Source organism: Perca flavescens, chromosome 1, assembly GCF_004354835.1.
Source record: "Perca flavescens isolate YP-PL-M2 chromosome 1, PFLA_1.0, whole genome shotgun sequence".
Taxonomy (NCBI): Eukaryota; Metazoa; Chordata; class Actinopteri; order Perciformes; family Percidae; genus Perca; species Perca flavescens.
The window spans coordinates 3,304,426-3,327,322 of NC_041331.1; the positions used below are offsets into that span (position 1 = coordinate 3,304,426).

Here is a 22,897-nt window from a genome sequence, read left to right on the forward strand (position 1 = left end):
GGGAGGGAGATGACGAGAGTTAGAGCAAAAGCTTCCAAAGTATAGGATTATTTCAGGCCAACTCTGTACACTCTGTCAAACTTCACTTGGAAACACACAGGAGTGGTTCAAGACCTACGGAGCATTTTTTTTTCTCCTCCATGTCGCCCCTGGGGCTCCGTAAAGATGCGCCCACAGAAAAGGAAAAGACAATGTAAGTATATGATTAATAATGATACAGCGAGCTAGTCTGTACTGTTTATTAACTCTTGAGAAGTACAATGACTGTCTTTGGATGTTAAACAGGCTACTTAGACTTGGTAATAATGTTTAAAACTCCACCATTGTTAGGTTGTAAAAAGTTAAAACCATGCTTATGTTTTATGTTTTAAATAATAAATTGTATGCTGCAGTCAGGTTATGAAAATAGGAATGGAATCTAGAATGACTAGCCTACTAAGGTAAAAACAGCTGGCTATTTCTCTCCCCCTCTCTTCCTGTTTCTTGCAGATAGATTAGTATAAAACCAACTATTAACATATAAAGAGAAACGTCTCTTTGAGTCTCCAACCTCCTGGTACCAGACGTGATTAGAACAAAGGAAATGCAAACTCTGTAAACTTGAACAGAATCGGCACTACCATGTGAAACGACCTTTGTCTGTGACCTGGAGTAAACCTGAAATCAGAGGTGTGTCTTTAACCTGGGACAGTTTCCATTCAGGGAAACACCCACAATTCCACAGGAATATAATTCGGAAACTGAGGTGATTTCGGCACTTCAATCTGTGACCCCGCAAGGGAAACAATTGGAGTCCGCTGTTTACAGTGTATTTGTTTGTCATGTCACATGACTGTTTTTATGTGACTCCAAAAGGAGAAGCATGGATTCAGTCCACTGTCAGCTGCAGTGTTTTCATGTTTTATGTTTAGTTGTGTTTTGACTGTCGTTTTCATGTTGTTTTATTAAACCTTTTGCTTAACTTTCAATTCGACCCATGCCTCTCCTCTTTCCTCCAGAAATCAGAACGAACACGTCTTTTAGTTATTCATAACACCATGCACACAAGTTTAAACGTGAGCAGCACAGCTGTGTGCCCGGCTGCTTTCAGCGCGATTCATTGAGGCAGAGCTAAGTGGGTTGCTTTATAAAAGTGTATTTTTTTGGTCTTGAAATTTACAGGAAGCAGTACGCGTTCAACACTCGGAGACAAAGTGTAGCTATGAACCGGAGCAAGGGTAAGATTTAAAGAATAGGCTTTCATTGAATGAATTTCATTCATTCTGCTGTATAAGGACATAGATACGTTAATAGATACCGATCTTAACCGTACATTTTTTTTTTTATAGACTAACCTCGCCTCGAGGCCATGATATATATTTGCTCGGAGCTACGTCTGCAAGTCCAGATTTACATGCTGATAATGAAGCCATTGTCTGTAAGTAATTTTTACTGTTTCCTCCTTCCTTGTTTTATTTTACTGTGACTTATGTTTTTTTTGTTTTGTTTTCCAGCTGCCTGTAACAGCTCCGACACTTGGGCTCCGATCGCGCCCTTACTCCGCGGAAATGTGTTCCCGTTTGTCCTGCGAGTATTTAGGGGGAGTAGGTTTAGAAATATCTGCTTTCTCTGCATATCGTGGAAGTCTGCACAATATATTGGAAGCCTCAGCATGGATGCATTTGATAACATGGGACTAGCCTGTTCAAGCACCACCATTAATGTAAAAGAAGAACTGTTCGGGGTTTAAGCCACAGACATGCTTTAAGCACCAGTTTCTGATGACGGAAGCTTGCTTCTGGTTCAAGTTCTGATACATTTGGCGTAACAATGTGGAATCTATGTTAGGGGCCTCTCTCGTGATTGCAGTTCCTGCTGTTTCTGACCTAGTATTATTCTGGTACATTCTCTTGTATGTCATCATTATCGGTATTCGCTTAAACCATGTTCGGCTTTGCTGATGTAGCTGCACATATAGGCAATACAGGAGCAAGCGTTGATAATGAACTGTATATCTAAATTGGCATCCCAGGCTTTAAGGAGGTTATGATTGTAGCCATTTACCCAACTGTCTTTAGTATCACCAAACTGGATGTGGCTGTCATACACAAACATTCAATATATTCGTCAAGGGTGAGCTCACAGAGAGCCAGAAGTCGCTGTAAACTTAGATTTGTGTTTTCAGGTTCATTAAGCAACAGCTTCAGTGTTGTGAGCTTGCTCAATGCTGCTACTTCTTTTTCTGCATCAACATTATCTCCTGGTCTTATTATCATGGTTGCTGGGGCAGGTTGTTTGGGAAATCCAAAACGGCAATTAGAATTACTATATTTAACGCATGTATTGGAATGGTTTTTGCTGTGCATCTGAACTTCTGTTACTTTTTTGTACAGTTGGGGTTGTGTGATTGGATCAGGCAGCTCGGCTGTGATGCACCTGGAAACAAAATCACACACCTTCTGATCAGAGTCTACCTCAAAGACAGGTGCTCCTTCCACCCATATGAGACAGTGAATGTGTGGGCTTGCTCGGTGCTGGAATTCCAATCGGTAAAAGTAGTCCACGACTTTGCCAATTGGGTGTGCAGGTGAAAGGATCAAATCTCTGAACAGCGCCTCAACATGCTTGTCAAACATGCGCATTGTTGTCACAGGATTGCTTCTTAATATGTCGCACTTGGAGGACTAGTCGATAGGGCTGGGCGATAAAACGATAATGATATGTATTGCGATAGACACATAATCAATATCAATATAAAAATGCGGTCGATAAAACATTCGATAACTTGTTTTTCTTCATCAGAAGAAACCAGAGGTTGTGAATCAAGTTTGGTTGCATGAACAAAGGCCCTCACTCTCTGGCAACCTAGCAACGTGGGGAGTGACACTCTAACAGCCAATCATGTAACAGTATCATGTTTGGTTGCGCCACATCGCTGTCTCGTGTTCTTCAATAACAGAACCGCCGTGGAGTGGAAAGTGAGTGCCGCAGCGAGCGAGGAAATCGTTGATAAAACAGGAAAAGTCAGTATGGCAGTTTTGGGGATTTTATAAGTCTGACCGTAGTCAGACCAATGTCGTCAGACCAACACTGGTAATACCACAAACTTGTTTTACCACTTTAGCCGTGCTCACACTTTGGAGCACAGCCGTATTCGCCATCAACATCCAACAACATCTGCAGCTGCAACACGGCACAAGCAGCAGAGCACCATGGAGAGGTACTCTGCATCAGCACCTTACTAAACACTACAAGCAGCAGACCACCATGGAGAGGTACTCTGCATCAGCGCCTTACTAAACACTACAAGCAGCAGACCACCATGGAGAGGTACTCTGCATCAGCACCTTACTAAACACTACAAGCAGCAGACCACCATGGAGAGGTACTCTGCATCAGCACCTTACTAAACACTACAAGCAGCAGAGCACCATGGAGAGGTACTCTGCATCAGCGCCTTACTAAACACTACAAGCAGCAGACCACCATGGAGAGGTACTCTGCATCAGCACCTTACTAAACACTACAAGCAGCAGACCACCATGGAGAGGTACTCTGCATCAGCGCCTTACTAAACACTACAAGCAGCAGACCACCATGGAGAGGTACTCTGCATCAGCACCTTACTAAACACTACAAGCAGCAGACCACCATGGAGAGGTACTCTGCATCAGCACCTTACTAAACACTACAAGCAGCAGACCACCATGGAGAGGTACTCTGCATCAGCGCCTTACTAAACACTACAAGCAGCAGACCACCATGGAGAGGTACTCTGCATCAGCACCTTACTAAACACTACAAGCAGCAGACCGCCATGGAGAGGTACTCTGCATCAGCGCCTTACTAAACACTACAAGCAGCAGACCACCATGGAGAGGTACTCTGCATCAGCACCTTACTAAACACTACAAGCAGCAGAGCACCATGGAGAGGTACTCTGCATCAGCGCCTTACTAAATGCTACAAGCAGCAGACCACCATGGAGAGGTACTCTGCATCAGCGCCTTACTAAACACTACAAGCAGCAGACCACCATGGAGAGGTAGAAGATTTTAGTGTTTGCATGGTTATTTTAATTCTGTTTGCTGTACCCGTGTTTTTTTATAAACTACTGCATGTGTTAACTCTATTTATGAATGAACTATTCACTATGGTAAAACCACGCCCCCTCCCTTGACTTTGAGACAGCACGGCGTGAACTGATTGGCTGAGCCAGTGGTTCTCAAACTTTTTCGGTCATTCCCCACTTTGGACAAGGTGGAATTTTCAAGCCCCACCTGCCCCCATTGGCCCAACACAATGCTAGTGAAATACGCAACAAGTTTAAACTGTTCCAATTTATTGAACAACTAGTATCAGTATAGTAACAAGTTGTATCTAAATACAAACTAACAATCTACATCCAATAACAGCGAGTTCAAAAGTAAAGAAAATAAAATTACAGCTGTGTTAAAATTTGTATCAAGTTCAAAAATAGAAAATAAATAAAAGTGCCACTTTGCAACGTGTTAAAAAAAGAAAAGAAGAGAAATCCATTTGGCAAGTGAGGTCTATTTATCCCTGCATTAGTGGCTGCAATGAGCCTGTTTTGCATCGGACGATTTCTCAAACTGGGTTTGCAGGCTTGATACTGCCACTCTCAAGTCATGTTCAATGTTCAGCTGAGATCTGTACTTTGTTTTCAGTGAAGCAACAGCTGAAAAGCCCATCTCACAGAGATATGATGTGGCATAATAATATAATATAATCCAATAAAATAAGATATATTACACTGCATAATGAGCACTTTTACTTTTGGTACTTTAAGTACAGTATATTTAACTTAAGGACAATGTTGAATGCAGGACTTGTAACTGACTAGTAATTTGTAACTCTACAACACAGTTTTTTCTACTTTTACTGAAATACATGATGTGAGTAAGTCTTCCACCTCTGGAGATCACCAACAACAGTCGTGCATGAATAGCTGCAGCAGTGTTTAACACTGAAAACACACAGCTCAGTACAGCATTTACTCAGGGCTCTTAAGTTTTAAGGACAGGCTGTGAAAACTTTTGTTGAGGAAGTAACCTCCTTAAATGTGCATATGACAATTATTCACCTCAATGATAAATTCATTAATTTTAATGAATTAATACACACCTGGACTGTAACATTTCAGATGTGTTTTGAGCAAGATTTCTGCTAATGTTCAAAACTTTGTGCACATTCAAAATATATCTGTGTTCTCTGAGATTTGGAGGAGTCGTGATATTTTGAGAAAAATAAAGTACCTAAGAAAAACCTATAAAATAATCTACCTGCATCATAGTCTGCAGTGCATTACGTGATTGCTGTGCTGATACGGTAGATCTCAGATCTTCTGACAGACTCAGAGCCCTGTTTGGGAACGTTTAGGGAAGTGTCTGTACGCTGCTCTATGCTTTTTTCTCATTGGTTGTTGCGTTAAATCTTACCCAGATACAATAGTGCTATTTTCTGATTGGCTATTGTATATGCCTCTATTTTTTTGATTGGCTGATAAGTGGAAGGCTTGTCTAAGAAATCCAGGGGAGACACCCTTGATTCCTGTCAGTTCCATAGTGAGAGCTGCTCGCCAGAAAACTTCTGGGCGCTGCAGAATATTAAATATGTTATAAATAGTTTTTCCGCGTGAGAAATACAATGTGTGGCGGGAGTGCGTGACAGTCACGCTCAATGTGTGACACTTGAGAGCCCTGGTTTCCTTGCAGCTCTGCTACAGTAGCAGCAAACCTTTAACTTTACCTGCCGGTCACATGGTCTCTAAACAGTCCGCTCACAGTGAAGTCCTGCACGGATCAACAGATGTTAGAGTCCGGCGGCTGCTCGCTCCGTTTGTTATAAGACGCACCGAGCAGATTAATGGAGCCGCTCGGTGTTTGACTAGCTAATAATCTGTTAGCCTGTTATCTTGAGCTTTGTCTGAAGGCGCCGAGTGGCCAGCCAGGCTCGACACACCGACACATTCCGCACATCCTCCGATCAGTTTAACCGCTATTTTGTTACGGTATGAACCTAATCCTAGGGAAGGCAAAAAATATAAGACCTTTGTAACGAAATCCAAGACTTTGTATACCAAATTCAAGGCTTTTAAGGCCTTAATTTGAGACGATCAAATGTAAGACTTTTTCAATGCTTTTAAGACCCCGCGGGTACCCTGACACACACACACACACACACACACACACACACACACACACACACACACACACACACACACACACACAGACACTCTCTAGTGGAGTGCGCGGTCTTGCTCCTGATTCTGGGAGATTTGATCTCATTTGCGGGCGTCAAGGAGCCGCTATCAATATGCGGGAGACTCCTGGAACTTCCTGGACAGTTGGGATTTCTGGATAAAGATATAAAGGCATAAAAAGGAAATTTACTCCAGTTTGGCGCGCCCCACTGTCACGTCTCTATTCCCCACCAGTGGGGCGCGCCCCACACTTTGAGAACCGCTGGGCTGAGCGAAGACAGGTGCGGAAAAACTAATGACAAACTGATGAAATACAGGTGTGACAGAGAGACTGGAGGCAGTAAAAAGAGACAACGGAGCAGAAACACACAGAGGACAACGGGGAAGGAGAGGACACAGAGATGAGCATACGGGCTGAAGGATTGACAGCCGTGATGACCTGAAGAAAGTGCAGGCGAACGAGTGGTGGTGCAGATTGGGACGCGTTGGCAGAGGCTGAAGCAGGGGGATGCAGTCACCTGAATGCAGGATTCAACGCCTGTGTATACAGATAATGTCTCCAGTGTGGGTAGCCTATCGCAACGTGGAGTGGCGTAGGGAAAGACGAGCCCAGGCTACCCCCGATGGAATTGGCCGCCCCTCTCTGGACCTGCGTATTGAACAGACTTTGTCACATGTACTTGGACATTGTGGTGGAAGCTCGGACTGACCTCGTCGGCCCTCCTTTTTTATTACCTTTTTTTATATTTGGAGAACTGTTTTTATCTTCTTTTATCTAGATTTAAATAAAGTGTTAAATTAAGCATTTGCTTGGTGCTGGTCCATTACTATCAGTGAAAAATTGCTGGTATTATTTTAAACAACCTTTGACACATCTGCTCACGGTGTTGTCTTTGACATTTGTCTTAAAATAAAAGTGGTAAAAAGAGTGATCCAGTGATATTAAAGAGATCCAGTAATATTTAGCCCGAAGGCCACAGAGATCCAGTAATAGCCTGGGCAATTTCTGCCAAAACGAGGCCAACAGTGTGAAATACAGGGAGAGAGAAAGAAGGCAGAGACAGCAGATTGAGCAGGACAGAGGATAGAGAAAAAAGAGAAAAAACAGGATAGACTACAGGACCAGACTTCCACTACCTTGTTCTCCTACTGCAGAGTGTGGACCAGACAAAAGATAAACAATTATTATATAATATATAATATTTTATTAAAATTGTTCTTCATGGTAATTGCAATACTTATTATTTAAATGTAAGTTCAGCCATGTGACTGTAAACATCAACCAAACATTCATATTTTTTGTTTATGACTGCACACCTATTTTAAATGCAGACCTAATATTTGAAAGTTGTGTGGACTATCCTAATAAAAGACTGACACCTACTGGCCATTTCATGCTGCCATTATTGATCAGGTTTAAAAGGCACAAAGAATATAAAAAAACATTCATTCATTACTGAGGATTGTTTTGTGCCTTATTTCAGTCAGCCACCTCATGCGGAATGGATTATTATGTGAATGTGCAATACATCCCTCATCTCCTACATAGAAGTCACTTTTATTCTAAAGGAGTTTTTTTTTATTAAAGGTCTAATGTGTAGGAATTTCTCCCATCTAGCATTGAGATCATATATCGCAATCAACTCTCTCGCACCACGCAGTTCAAAGTAGGTATTACAGCTACGGTAGCCTTCACGCTTCAAAAAGCCGGTCTCTTGTTTTTTTCAATATCCTTTTTCTTTTTCTGGGCGAAGAAGAGGACTCCTGTTCCTGAAACTTGGATTTTGAATACGTGCATGAGTGGCAATCGGGAAAGTCGGGAATTTTCCCAGTGGGCCGGTAGTGTTTCGAGGCCACTTGAGCGAGTCTGATCGCCCGCTCCGGCCACCGCTGCCCGCTCCAGCCGCCACTACCCGCTGGTCAAACTAACCTGTTCGGCGGGAGGCAGCAGCCTCATATTTCCGAACATTCATCTGTCCCCGGCCCCCAGGGGCCGGTGGTCTACGGAATTTCCTGGTAAATTTTTTGTCCCACTCCGCCGCAGAATGTATTAAGATAACGTGTCGGGGCCGGGAAGCTACGATACCCATTAGCAGCGTTAGCAGCAGCTGTGAGTTTATCATGTGACAGCAAAAACATGAAAGGCGAAGCAGTATGTCCTGTATGTCCCTTACTGGCTAATGTATTTCAAGATGGAACATGGATATGGAGCGTCTACCCCAGTTCATAGTAGTGCAAATGTAAAAATTCAAGTCAATAGGAATACTTGAACTTTATGGTGGTGGTAAATATTTATGAAAAAGGACAAGTTTGTGAACAGGCAACACAGATTTTTATAATAACAACTAAACATGTTACACACTGGACCTTTAAGGGAGGAAACAGTTGCCCACAACCAACAGACTGTACTCAGTTTTCAGTTTACATTTTCATATACTCACCAATCAAGCAGAGATGCTGGATCATATTCTTTGGTCTATGAGAGGAAAGAAGATGTTAGACTGATGTGTGACCAAATATTCAAACTGTGTCAAAATAAAAAAAAAAAAAAAACATTGTATAGCTAGGTACAAACACAGTGACGTTAAATAGTTAGCTAATTAGCCAAAATCAGATTTGTGAAAGGAGTTTAGAGCAATACCACAGTTAGTATTTTCCTTATCTGCCTTAAAGTAATGTTGCTAGCTAAAACTGTTGTGAAAAACAAATACTGGCGAGCATTGGATCAATGGATTCATTATTATATATTATATATATTATATGATGATAGCTGGCCAGGCCTTACACTGACAGTTGGTTGTCATTTGGTTTGCTACGTACATTTTCCAGGTCAACAGTGACGTTAAAGTAACGGAGTGAGAGAATAAACAAGACGTTTTTTACTTAGGGAAGGAAAAGTTAGTACCCTGTTTTTCACAGTTAACATTGCTGGAGTTAATGTTAGCATTAGTACCTATAGCCGTTGGCATCAATGCTAACGTTTCTAGCTAAGGATATAGGAATAGTAACGTTAATGTATCTTAGATGCCATGTTTCTGTAACGTGTAAACTCCTCTCAGTTATCACACCACATTAACGTTGTTTTAGTTTTTGATTTACTGTTAGAGTTAGCTGTTGGGAGAGACATCCGGTTACCTGATAAACCTGTTTGAGTCGTGATTCCCTCGGATCTTTAACTCGACTCTTTAAATGAACTCACGAGTCGCGAATCAGTATCATTAACTGGGATCAGTTGAGTCCTACCACAATTCAATCTAAAATGATAACAGCGCCACACACAAAGCTCTTGCAACATTAGCTACTACTAGTCCTAACCATCTTAGCTGCCAAAAGCTTTATAACTTACAATTTCGTAGGCAAATTGACTCGCACAACCCGGATCAGTTTGGTGAGTGACTCAGAATAACCCAAATCCTTAAAAGGAATCAAGTTTGCCAGGCCTACTCTCTGACTGCTCAGCTGCTGTGCAGTGTGTCTGCCCTCGGCATTGTCAGCAAACATTTTTTTTTCTTTTCTTTTTTTTACTTTATTGATAAATTGTCAAGTTTCCAATTGACTGAAGATATGTTACTGTTACATTATGTTGTTAATACATGTTTTACATTTGTCTTTAAATGAAGAATAAATTAATTACATTTTGAAATAGGGGTGGTGATGGCACAGTGGATGTGACCCATGCCTTTGGTGTGAGAGATCCGGGTTTGATTCCCACTGCGATATCATCAACCATTGTGTCCCTGAGCAAGACGCTTAACCCATAGTTACTCCAGAGGTGTGAGACCTCTGATATATGGCAATTGTAAGTCGCTTTGGATGAAAGCGTCAGCTAAATGACATGTAATGTAAAAATAGAATTATAGAAAATCTTCCAAAAGGCTAAATAAATATCTTTTAAAATTGTAGCCTTCCCAGAGCTTAAAACAGCTTCCTGGCACCTTCGATAAGCCCAATAAATAGGCTAAATTAATCTAACTGGTAGTTGCATACATCGTTTCCATTAAAAATTAAACCTTGGACCTTGGATAGCCAATAGATGGCGCTCATCTGCCTCTGTTCCAGGTTATGTTCAGCAGCTTTAAACTTATATATAGCCTACATCTTATTTCTTTTGAATACTGTTTTTTGTACACAAAGCCAACATAAAACCCTCAAAGCCTGTAAACACCTCTGGACCCAATAAATACTTCTTTTCCTATAGTATCTCTTTAATCTGATGGTTTTACTGAATGTGAAAGCAGAACAGGTCTAACTGTTGCCCAGGGGGCTATTGCACAAAAGCAGAATGTTGAAGAAATGCAAAGCAACAAAAACAAATAGAAAAAACAGAGAACACAATTATAGTTTTCACAGAACAAATGAACTAAGGCAGGATCTGTACACGGGACAACAAAGCACTGGTCAAACTGGTAAACCTGCAAACATGGATGGATTAGTGGGCCCTGGCCCTGGTCCAGGGTCCCAAAGGGTCAGGGGGGCCCTAACAACTTAGTTGAACTTTGACATGTGAATTTGCACTATTTTGCTAACCTTTCAGGAAACAGAGAGCCAGAAAGAGTCAAAAATGGAGGAAGTATTTTTTTTTTTACAGTTTTAGAGAAGCAGGCAGGACCGGCAGGGAAGCTGCAGCAGCAAAACATATATTAGCCACCCCAAAAAATAAATATCAGTTTAAGTGAACGCAAATATTTCCATCTCTTTGCTGTCATGCAGCCCTTTCTCAAGGGGAACTGAATTTGTTATATCCAGTCATACAACGGTCTGGGTGAATACTTGATTCTGATTGGCTACAGGGTGACCATTAAAAAGTGATATAGGACAAGTAATTCAGGTGAAACTGACTGTTGACCGTTTAAAATAAATGCGCTAAATTCAATGGAGAAAAACCATCTTAATATCTTTATTTACTGTGTAGTCCTTCAGTGCCTCGTTCTCTGAACACCACAGGATGGCGCTAACATACAAGCTGAAAGAGTTTCCCTGCCCCTCTGAACTGACTTTGTTTCACATTTAGACATCATCACATCCAGTTACTACTTCAGGCGTACTGGATGGGAAAGAATGTTCCAGGTATGAGTCAAACCCTCAGGTGTTACCAAGAAAACAGACGTATTGTAAAAACCTTATTTTGATTGCAAAACGCATGCAAATATAAATTAGTGGTCTTAAAAAAGCATGTTAATGCTCTTCAGTGTGTCCATTATAAGGTCATTAATGGACTCTAATTGGACATTAATTCCTGAGAATGGACACCTTAACCCATGTGCTCTCTTCAAAGCCACCAGACTTTTTATATAAATAAAGCACTATCATACCTGTCTAGCTAATCCACAACACGTTTTGGTTGAGAGCATCACGTGACTGAAACCAGCTGAAACGGAGGAGATGAAAGCGTGCACTGCACTTTATAGAAGGAATCAGGAGAAGGAGAAAAGGGAATAATAGCTTCTTGGTACATAACAGCTACTGTAGTTGCAACACACATTTGAAAAAGCAAGACGCTAGAGAGCACTAAAATACAATTTCACCGCTAGATGGGAGAAATTCCTACACAGTTTTCCTTTTAACAAAGTTGTCTTTATGATCATATATTAAAACACTAACTGCTGAAAAGACAATTAGAGAATTTTTTTTTTCATAATCTCTGCCTGTCCATTTCTGATTATGCATGACATTACTGCAACAATACGGATCATAATTGTAGCAACAATAAATAATTAGAAGCAGTTACTGTTCATGATGCATGTGTGTCTGCCATCTTGATTTCAAGAAGTTGCAAGACATGATGAGACATGAGCTGATTAAGTAATGTTATCATTTAACTGCACATAACTGGACTCCAAAGGAACACCTAATATAGGCAGTAGATAATACATCTGTTGTAGTTGTGAACATCAGTTGTTGAAACTGGTGGTCATTATTTTCTGAGAAGAAGGGTCTCTGGTTGAGGAGTTATTGTCAGACCGAGACTTGCAGGTCAAAGCCACAGACCACAGGAACATAAATACACCTAAGAAGAAAAGAGAAAGGCTGTGAATACTTCTGGTAAATCATAAAAGCAGAGTACTTTATACAGTGCTGCTCATGAGTATTGGCATGGGGTACTTTCCAAAAAATCATCTCTCAATGCAAATCAAACCAGCTATTAGGCTATCTGAAATAAAACTATGCCAATCTCTAGGTATGGTAAGGATATGTGATGATGTGGGGCTATTTTAATTCCAAAGGCCAAGGGAACTTTATCAGGATGCATAGTATCCTGGATCCATGAAATAACTGGCCTTTAAAAATAAAAAATCTGCCTGTCTCTATGGGAATTTAACATAGGGGTGTCTATATTTTAAGGAAGAACATTTATTTATTTACAATACATTATTCATTCACAAAGGAAATTGGTGTCCTTAATGGTTGGATTTTTCCTAATTTTTTTAATTAAGCCATTAAAGATGCCCTGCTACACTTATTTCATGACTTTGTGGTAATGTCTGAAGTTCTACTATGGACTCTATAACATTTTTTGTGGAAAACAATACCTTGGTTACCTTGTTTCAAGCCATTCTAGCGTGGTATATAAAGCCTGCAGGAAGACTCAGCTCAGTTTGTGCCAGTTCTCATTAATATTCAACGAGCTAAGCTGTTTGACTCTGACTGGCTAACAGCTAGCCAATGAGAACCTGGCTATCAGCAACCTTTACCCAGCGCAACTTGGCGAGCTCATGAATAGTAATGAGCATAGGCAACATGATGTCATACTGACCAGCTTTTGTAATTGGCCTTATTTCTCCGCTTATTTCTTTTCAGTGGCTAGAGCTGACAGAGGAGGTAGCAGTTCATTTTCACATTCACAACATAACACAAACACATATGGACCTAACATATTTCAAAAAATGCAAGTAAAAACGGTTTTGTGTGGCAGGGCAACTCTAAGATCAATTTCCAAAAGATCAACTTTAGCATGGGTTCTTATACTCTTATACTCTAGCACTGTATGAGGATCGTGCAAATACTGACCCTGCAGGGAGTTTAGTATAGTGAATATGTAGATCCCAGGGAGGGAGATGTAGGTGATGCTCGCTAACCCCCAAGGTAAGCCCAGCACACAGCTGAGGCCCAGCACTTTGGCACAGTCTTTCAATAACTTCATCCCTTTCTCCCTGTTTATCTTCTTCCAGCCACTGCTTTCAGCGCCTCCACTACCTGCCCGTAGCCCCCAGAGCTTAAACACCACCAGCCCCAGCATGCAGGAATTACACAGTATCATCAGCACACATGGGACGGCCACGGTAGTGATGAAGCTGACCAGGAGCCTCTGTGGGAACTGGCTGCTCATCCAGCATCTGCAGGTTATTAAAAAGAAAGAAAAATAATAAAAGACAATATTTTGTTTTTCTTTTTAGATCAAGTTAGTCTCGCTTTGCCAGACCATCCTCAAAGGTGCTGTGGAGGAGGGTCTGGCTAGTCCACACAGCATTCCGGGATGGGTGAAAAACGTGCTCTGGTTTATTGGCATTTCTTTAATCCAATCACAATTGTCTTGGGCGGGGTTAAGCGCCAGATGAAGCCACGGTGCCTAGACAAAATAGCCTCGGGAAGGAACTTGTTTTGGTGGTACGTGTGTACGTTCAAAAGTTGTTTTAGTTGTGTGAGAGAAAACTCAGATTAGACAGATAGTCTAGCTAGCTGTCTGGATTTACCCTGCAGAGATCTGAGGAGCAGTTAACCATAGTCAAATAATCAGCTTCTTGACAAGGAACAAAATAGCGCACGCTTAAAATCCCACTATGAACAATATTTGCTTGGAATTCTAAACTCCTGTGTGGTTGAATATTTAAAACATAACAATAAATCTTAGTTTCTTACATCTGTGCTGATGAAGTCTGGTTGTCGGCATTCCTCGGACTGTATTTGCCATAAACACCTGAAATCCCACAAACCACTGCAACCAGTGTTGGAACACCTGCATGAAGACAAGAAAGATACAGAATTTACTTCACCAAGCCCTGACCAGGGACGGAGCCAGGGGGTGGCTTCTGGGGCTCCAGCCCCAAATGTTTTCTCAAAAGCCCCGGAGCCGGGAAATATCGGCATTCATTCAGTGAACTCTACTAAAAATGGGTTTCAAGAATAGTACTGCAGTTAACGGCAAAATCCTACCCTGTTATGTCACTTAAAAATAGTAACATCAGACACATTTTGGCTTTAGAAAAACAGAACACGTCTGTTCTGAGGTTATATTTTATTTTATTAAATTGAAAGACCAAAATAATGTTTAACATCATAATCAATAACTTGGGATACCGTTTTCAATTGTTCTGGAACCTGTATTGTTTACATCCGCTGCAGACTTATTCTTTTCCTCTTATTGCATTGCTGCTTTTTACAGTGCATTAACACCTCCGTTACCAGCATTCAGCACTAATGTCTATCCAACTCACAATCATCATGATAAACATGCTTGGGGGGGGCAGGAACAAATAAGCTGCGGGCACCTTCTGACTCCGTCTTTGCAGTAATGTGTATAAAAGGTAAGTCTGGGGATATTCTATATTTTGTATTGTCAACAAATCCCATTTAGACCAATAACTACAATAAATGAATCCGACTACCAATTATTGATTGTGTTACATTTAAGCAATAGCTGACGACTGACCGTGGTAGACCAGCTGTAGCTGTTCTCAGTGACTATCCGCTACTTGACTACCGTCAAACAGACAAAGTTAGCAACTAGCAGAATACAGTAATAGTAGTAATAGAGATTGAAAAGAGAGCTAAAACAAGAGTGAATATACAGCCCCTCCTTACCCAAAAATCGGCCGTATGGGTCAATTATGCAAACAGCTCATGACGATCCAAAATGACATTCCTGTTAGGCCTGTTGACCTCTCATGGCTGAAGTAATTATCACGAGAACAAATGAGGAAGTGAAGTGACCGCCATATAAGACCGCCACATTCGGCATAAGGAGGAAGGCTGGGGTGGTGGATGGGTAAAAAAAACACTGGACTTTACCTCAGAAAACCGGGGTTTGGGTCCCGTGTCAAAACTAAAGGTCAACTGTCATTAGGAAATGAAGCGAGTTTACGATGTCTTCATTTTAGTAGTTTTATGTGACTAATTCTAAGGCAAGTTTAGGTATGAGGATGTGTTAATCAGGTTGACAGATATATGACAATGTCTACTATTAATACTAATATGCTTTCGAATCTGCTGGATGTGTAAATAATGCACTGTTGGCGAACAGGTTTGCATGTAAAAATGTCAGTTTACAACTTGTTTCTGCTGCCCCCAAGTGGACAAAAGTTCTGTTGCAGGTTGAAAGCTCATATAATTTCAGCAAATGAAATGACCACAGACCGGTTAACACACAATGGATGTAGGGACCTTATTTAATTTGATGAATTAAATTTTGTTGCTTTTTCCATCGTTTTTGTTGCTTTTTTCAACACTTTTTTTATTCATTGTCAATAAACCTAATTTAAATGACATTACACCTCCTTTTGAGTTTACGAAAAGCAAAAATGATCAATTATTGTGAGTTAAGATCAGAGGATGTTGAGTGAACCACAGACTGGTTTGTGTCAAAGTTCAGTCAGGATGCTGTTTTAAAACCATCTAAACCTTTTTTTTTTAAATGCTATAAAATTAAACACCCACAATTCAATGGAAGTAATCCTTCATTTTACCTGCGAAGAACATTGTATGTGTTCCATACAACGTAAATGCATGCATCCAAGTTATTTGGTTGAGAGAAATCCATATTTCTGATATAAAAAACGTAGAAAACGGGTCAAATTTGGCCCGAGGAAAACACAAGGGTTAAAAACATTGCTCTACAGCACCCCAAGTGCATAAATTGGATAAATTGCTCTAAATTAAAAATGTGCATAATACAATGTGAAAACATGAATATAGGACTGTATACCCTATTAATATATGGGACTGTATGTAGAAATATTCTCCCATTTCAAAATGAATAATAGTTGAAGGCTTTTTTGTCATGAATAGTCCAACTCCATTTGAGCTGCACAGGGTATTTTAATTTGGCTATTTTTCAGAGTTATAAGCAGCATTTTAAGGGAGCAGAAACACCGTCCCAACCAGACTCTACTCACCCCATCCCACCACGCTGAGCTTTAGCAGGTATCTCCTGACGTAGATGTTGAAGACTCGGACTAAGAGAAGGTAGAGGTGGAAGCCTTCCAGAGCCGCCCAGCTGAAGGTGGCCAGCAGGGACCAGTGTAAAAAGAGACCCAGACCCCGGCAAACCCAGCCCTCCTCATTCTCATTCAGATGCCACACCCAGAAGCTGCACAGCAGGAAGGTGAGATGGAGGCAGAGCAGCGCTCCTGTTAGTTGCAAATGCACCCCGATAGCCTTCTCCGGACGCCGACGTCTAAAAGGAAAACAATATATAATGATCATTTTTCTATAGCCTATTTGGCAGATACAGTACTATATATGGCCATTACTGACCTAAATTCTACAGATACTTTCACCTCAACACAGTCCTTTGGGCCCAGCGGAGCCTGGACTGAAGCAGTGTGCAGGTCTGTAATGTTTAAAGCCATCACAATGTGGAATAGCTTGGCAACTATCCCAGTGGAGGCACCCAGTAAGGCCAGTTTTAAAAGACTACTTAGAAAACAGTTAAACAATAAAACAATAATGTAATTTAACTCTTAGTTGTTGGAATGTGGTGTTATTTTTTTTACCCTAATTTACGGAACTAGTTACACGCAGTAATGTTATTTACTTGCACTATAAGTCACTATAAGTTTTGAAATTGTATGTATATGTTGTGATTGTGGGATCCGAATGAAGAAATAAAGAAATAAAGGACTCCCACTTATTTCTACATAGGTATTAGCCCAAACTGTTTTGATGTTACCTTGGCTACTGATTAAACACTTTCTTGAAAGCAGTTTCATGTATGCTTACCACTGATGCTATTAAGATAATAAATTTTTTTCCTGTTATGAACTTGCATTCTGACAGGAAGAGAGATCAACCACAGAGCTTGTTTTGACCCACAGTATCTAAAGACAAACCTCTGTGACCTATAACACCCATCTTTGCAGCCATGGCAATGAAACTGGTACACTTTAAAACTCAAACTCCCCAGGTGATCTGCACAATAGATCATTCCTGTCGGTGGCCATCAAACTTTTCAATTCATCTGTCGCAGTATGGACATTAGTGGACTGGGATGCTGACAGACAGGACTAACACTAACTCTAACATTAACACTCTGTAACTCTGGCAAAGTGCAATAGCTCTGTTGAACTTATGAGAATATTAATTTGAAGTCCGACTTTCAAACTCACTGTAGACATATATAGAGGATCAAGCTGATGACTGTGAAGAAGATGGAGAGTGCTGAGCCAATGTAGGTGATATAACTCAGGTTCACAGCATCACTTTCTCCCACTGATAACACAGGGTTCTGACACAGAAAAAGAGACAATACACATTCAACAATACAAAATAGAAAAAGAAGTCTGATGGAAGCCTCTTTAGTAGATATATTGTAGATTTTGATTCATATGTGTCCTAGATACCACTCTATGCCTCTTTAAATTACATTTCCAACCACATGAAAAAAGTTGAAATTCTGGAAATTCCAAAACAGGACAAAATATCGCAACAACGAAAAACGTTTTTTTGCGTGGCTGAGTTGGTGTGCATTAATTCACATTTAAGTTTGCCCATTTTCTGGAAATTCAGTTAAAATGTGTGCTGTATCTGATGATTTTTTTACCCCCAGTAACAAAATCATACCCTCAATTAGCTTATAATCGTTCAGCTACAAATCTGTGTGGTAACATTGTGGCTCACATTAGAGCACTTAAACACACTGCGTTCCTTACACTTTGTCTCTTGTGTTTTTGCAAACACAATCACTTGAAGGCAAATCCTTTTGCACATTAGGTAGCATGTTACGAAGGAGATGGAATGTTAATTTTACCACAAGCACAGCAAAGAAGCTCATGTGGTTGCAGCTGCAAATAAATTCAGCTCCGGTGTCATCGGTATCACAGCCCTCTGTGCTCCAGCTACCTAAAAAAACACACACATACAATATGATGTTTAAATCTGAGTTGATCTTTTAATTTGGGAGTAAAATGACTGGGGCTGGCATTTGTAGCCTACCTCCATCATTAAGCGTTGACTCCTGCCAAAACACACATTCCCCATTTCCCACCTGAAACACATTCAAAAGTGTACTCAAGATATGATGAAAGCAGATTCATCTATATATATATATATATATATATATATATATATATATATATATATACACACATATATATGTATGTATGTATGTATATATATGTATATATGTATGTATATATATGTATATGTATGTATATATATATATATGTATATATATGTATATATATATATATATATATATATATATATATATATATATATATATATATATATATATATGTATATGTATATATATATATATATATATATATATATATATGTATATATATATATATATATATATATATATATATATATATATATATATATATATATATATATATATATACATATGTATATATATATATATATATATATATATGTATATATACATATATATATATATATATATATATATATATATATATATATATATATATATATATATATATATATATATATATATATATATATATATATATATATATATATATATATATATATGCCTTCACAGCTGCTTTTGTTATGTTACCTGTTTGTTGTGTTTGAAGGTTAATTTGATGGGTTGGGAGAGGTTTTTGACAGGAAGGTTCCCTGCCCTCACTGCCAGGACTAACCCCCCCAAAACACTGCGGACAGGCCGGTCTGGTGGTGTGAATAGTCTTGCTTTTGACCGAGTGGGAGCCAACTGTAATGAAAGATGATTGACAGAAGATGGTTGATGATGGAGATTTGTGTTTGTTGTTACGCTTGATGTTGAATTTATTAACTGATCTTTTTCTTAGAGTTGTTATCACCGCACAGATATTTCTTGATATACATTTGTTTTATAAATGGTTAACTATATGCACTGCGTCACACCATGTTGTGTCACACCCCCGCCTGCCGTGACTTCCCCATGGTGACAGTCTGGTGTGTGTGTGTGAATGTGTTGTGTTTTTATTTCTTCATTTTGTTATGCCTGCTGTGTGTTTGGTGTGTTTCCGTTTCCACCTGCATGTTCCACAGTGTGTGCAGCCGCACTTAGAAACACAACCCAGCACCCCCTCTGTCAGCCCAGCCATCTTCGGACCCAGCACCCCCACTGCCAGCCCACACTCTCAGCTTCAATAAAGTCAGCTTCTTTACCACCTACTCTAGTCTGCGCCTGAGTTCTGTCCCCCATTCCTGACATGTTATGTATTACACACCATTAAGGTCATACTATTGTTTGTTGTATTGTATATGTATTATGTTGTATATGTTATTTTTAATGGCTGCATCATGGAGTGCCCAATACAAATTGCCCACCTGGTGCCAAAGGGATAACAGGACATTAATACTGGGGTATTGTTAATTAGAGGTGAATCAGCTTCCTCAATCAACCTTTCCTCCATTTTTTATAGAACACAATGGCTGGTGAGTGTACAGAGTTCATGGAAATCAATGCAAATCAGCATGAGGGGAAAGTCATGCCTTGTATAAATATACAGACGGAGCTAACTGAAAGTAGAAGCCAGTGTAAGCGCACTAAAATATGAAGGGCCTTCTTCTGTATCCATCCTCCAGAATTGCAGCCATGTTTGTGATTTCCCAAACTTAACTTCTCTTTATGTACACGTCCATTGTGATCAGATTAATAAGGGCAACTAAGGAGGAGTTAATAATTTGTGGCTCAAATGTGACTGACCTGGAAATGAGTGCTGTTGATCACAGAGGCCACCAGCAGTATCTCCTCGTCAGACACAGATCCCCTGCTTCTCTGGAGGGCCGAGGCTGGGATGTAAACGCTGTGTTCAGGAGTGGGACTCGCTTCAACCTAAAACCATAGAGTATACAGAGAACATACAAAAAAAGTATGGAAATGATTTATCTATGGTAATTAACTTATTGTTAATGATTTTAATTGCTTTGATTTAATTGCTCTGATGCTCAGACTGTCTTCTGAAAAAACAAGCCAACATACGTTGTTTGTTCAACCAGCGACTCATATTTATGTTTAAAATGGCAGCGCTCTCTAGTGGCTGTGGTGATTATGACGGGGCAAAACGACGAGTATAAGACCGTCACAATCCATATAAGGGATGGGTCAAACAAACATTTTACTATGTTTCAGTTTAATGAACATGTTTAAACTTAACCAAATAGTTTTCTCTTATTCTTATTCTCTTATTCTTTATTTTATAAAGGACAATACACATTAATCAACCAGCCGGCTAATTTTCAACTGTAATCCTTTGGCCAGATGATTTTAGACCAGAGTTTTGGTGCCTATACATAAAGAAGTAGTTTTTTTTTGCCAAACCTATCCAAACTACGAACATTTCACAACATTAACAACACATTTTGAAATGTGACTGTTACTGTGGTTTAGATATAAGGACAGAAAATGGTCCTGTGGGTCGTATTTTCTGCCACCACTAGGGGCGCTGATCTATGAAACGCTCCTGTGGGTGACATTAGATGGGCAGAATAAAAAACCTATACGGTTGTGTGGTTTGGAGGACATGTTGGATTTTGTACACGTTCCAAGGAAAGACAATACAGTGTAACATCCTCAACTCTATTACACATGTTTGTGTATGGTGAGGACAACTAATACTATTTTTGTATAATACTTCTGTTTTGCTTATTTATTAGTACATTTCATACAACAACTTGAGATTGACCTGATAAGACAAGAGTTGGGAGCTACCCAAAAATATCCTCACCTTATCAGACCAGCTCACCCTCCGATGAATGAAGTTTGGGATCTGTTGGCTTCTACTTTGCCTACAGCTTCCAATCCTGTCCTCATAGCACCTACCAACACATAGTTCAAATATATTTCAGCAATCCAAACACTTACATAAACTTGAATAAGCATTGATTTTAGGTGAACAACCAACACAACTAAGTTGCCTTTTGTCCTTTGACATTATTTAAAATGATGACTTTACACAGTCATGTATGGGTTGTATACCACATTGGCCGGTGAAGCCATTTCGAAAAACACTGTGGTAGAGAAATGCCCGGTCAGGTTTAGTTCCTGAAAGGCTGACACACTGGTTCCTCTAACAACAATATGGTAAGTTATGATAATTGATTAATTGTTGTTATTTATGTGCCCCTTTTTGTTTGAGGGTCTCACAATCATGTCAGAGATATCCCAGCATTCATTAGACAGCAGCGAGCAGCCTCACATATTCATTAGTGTAAGAGAAGGATGTATTGTTGTTCAATAAGAGGAGAGAAAGATCTACAGTATCAGCTTTATATGTATGAGTATGAGTTACCTGGTCCAGGGGCCACCACCTTGTTGTTGTTGTTTTAGACATTCATCAAAGACATGTTCACAGTTGCCTGTCAGGGGGACAGAGAAAGAAAGAGAAAGAGTCAAAGATAGTATAATATATGGCTATAGGTCTGCCAATGCAATAAGACAAGTGATATGTTGTCAGATTGTGATCACCACTTACTGTGGAAACTGTGACTGTGATGTGTGACTTTGTTTTTCTCTCGATGTGAAAGTCTACGACCTTAATATATTCACAGTTAAAATGGTACTCACTTCATAAACACACAGCCATAAAATACACAATAAACGTGAAAAACTTACCGCCAGCTTGGGCTGTAGAAAACCACGCAAGCGTGACTAAAGAAAAAGTAATCCACATCGTCTCAGTGATGCTCAAACACATGTGATGTGACTGTTCCCTGCACAGCAGTGTTCTGCTTGATGAATGATCAGGGAGTTTCATATCTGCATTATGTCACATGGTGGTGGCAGAGAGGAGGCGGAGAGGTGATAGGGACGAGAAGTGATTCATGTCTGACGCCTTTTAAAGGGTGACTCAACTCCTTTAAGATGCTGATGTTAATTTCCTTTTTTTGTCACACTGTTGATTTATTGATGAGTAGTACGGCATTATCACTGAAAAGAAAGACAATACAATCTCCTCCTTTTACAATGTGACTCTTGCTGTTCATAGAAAAAAATTATATTATTTTACTGTGACTAAATCTTCAAGATTAGGCCTACAGAAAAAAAGAGGCTATAGAGAAAAGAGGAAGTTTTTGAAATGTTTTCCTATACGCAAGAAAAAAGAAATAGTTAAGACACAAGGGTCAATAAGTACTGGCAGTAACAGTTTGCTGGGGAAGTGAAACTCACACTGCAACCACATAATGTTCTCAAAAGTTGCCAGCCCGGCAGTTCGTGTAAATGTCCACGTTATTCTTAATCTATTGATACGTGTTCACGGAGACGTTTTTTACGTGTAAATGTGACATTATTTTTTACGTGTAAATGTCACATTATTTTCTCGGGGAAAGGACGCCGGGAGGCGGCCGAAAAGGTCGCTCCATAAGCCGGGAGGCGCCCGCGAGATAGCCGTAAACGCCGGGAGACGCGCCTCAGTAACACGAGGGACAAAACGCCACACGCAGGGACGCCATCCCCGGGAAACAAAGCGCCGCAAACGGGACGCCATCCCCGCTCGCCCGGGTGAAAGTCCTGTGTTGTTA

General features: G+C 40.1%; 2 protein-coding genes across 2 annotated transcripts in view; both read right to left on the minus strand.

The window, feature by feature from the left end:
* LOC114561045 (adhesion G protein-coupled receptor G3-like) overlaps nt 1-9,580 on the minus strand; it is a 46,888-nt gene extending 37,308 nt beyond the window's left edge. Inside the window, exons 1-2 of the mRNA XM_028586706.1 lie at nt 9,549-9,580; nt 8,644-8,678 (exon numbers count right to left, since the gene is read on the minus strand). Coding sequence (XP_028442507.1) covers nt 8,644-8,668 — 25 coding nt within the window. The 5' untranslated portion in view covers nt 8,669-8,678; nt 9,549-9,580. The remainder of the gene's footprint in view (nt 1-8,643; nt 8,679-9,548) is intronic.
* Nucleotides 9,581-11,079: 1,499 nt separating this feature from the next.
* On the minus strand, nt 11,080-22,293 carry LOC114561037 (adhesion G protein-coupled receptor G3). The gene is made up of 12 exons (XM_028586697.1): nt 21,990-22,293; nt 21,667-21,733; nt 21,103-21,193; nt 20,082-20,210; nt 18,945-19,100; nt 18,350-18,401; nt 18,165-18,256; nt 17,524-17,642; nt 16,312-16,592; nt 14,060-14,156; nt 13,211-13,536; nt 11,080-12,209 (listed from the first exon to the last, which is right to left on the minus strand). Exons 1-12 carry the CDS (start codon nt 22,129-22,131, stop codon nt 12,094-12,096), a joined length of 1,668 nt encoding a protein of 555 aa, XP_028442498.1. The 5' UTR covers nt 22,132-22,293; the 3' UTR covers nt 11,080-12,093.
* Nucleotides 22,294-22,897: the final 604 nt, after the last annotated feature.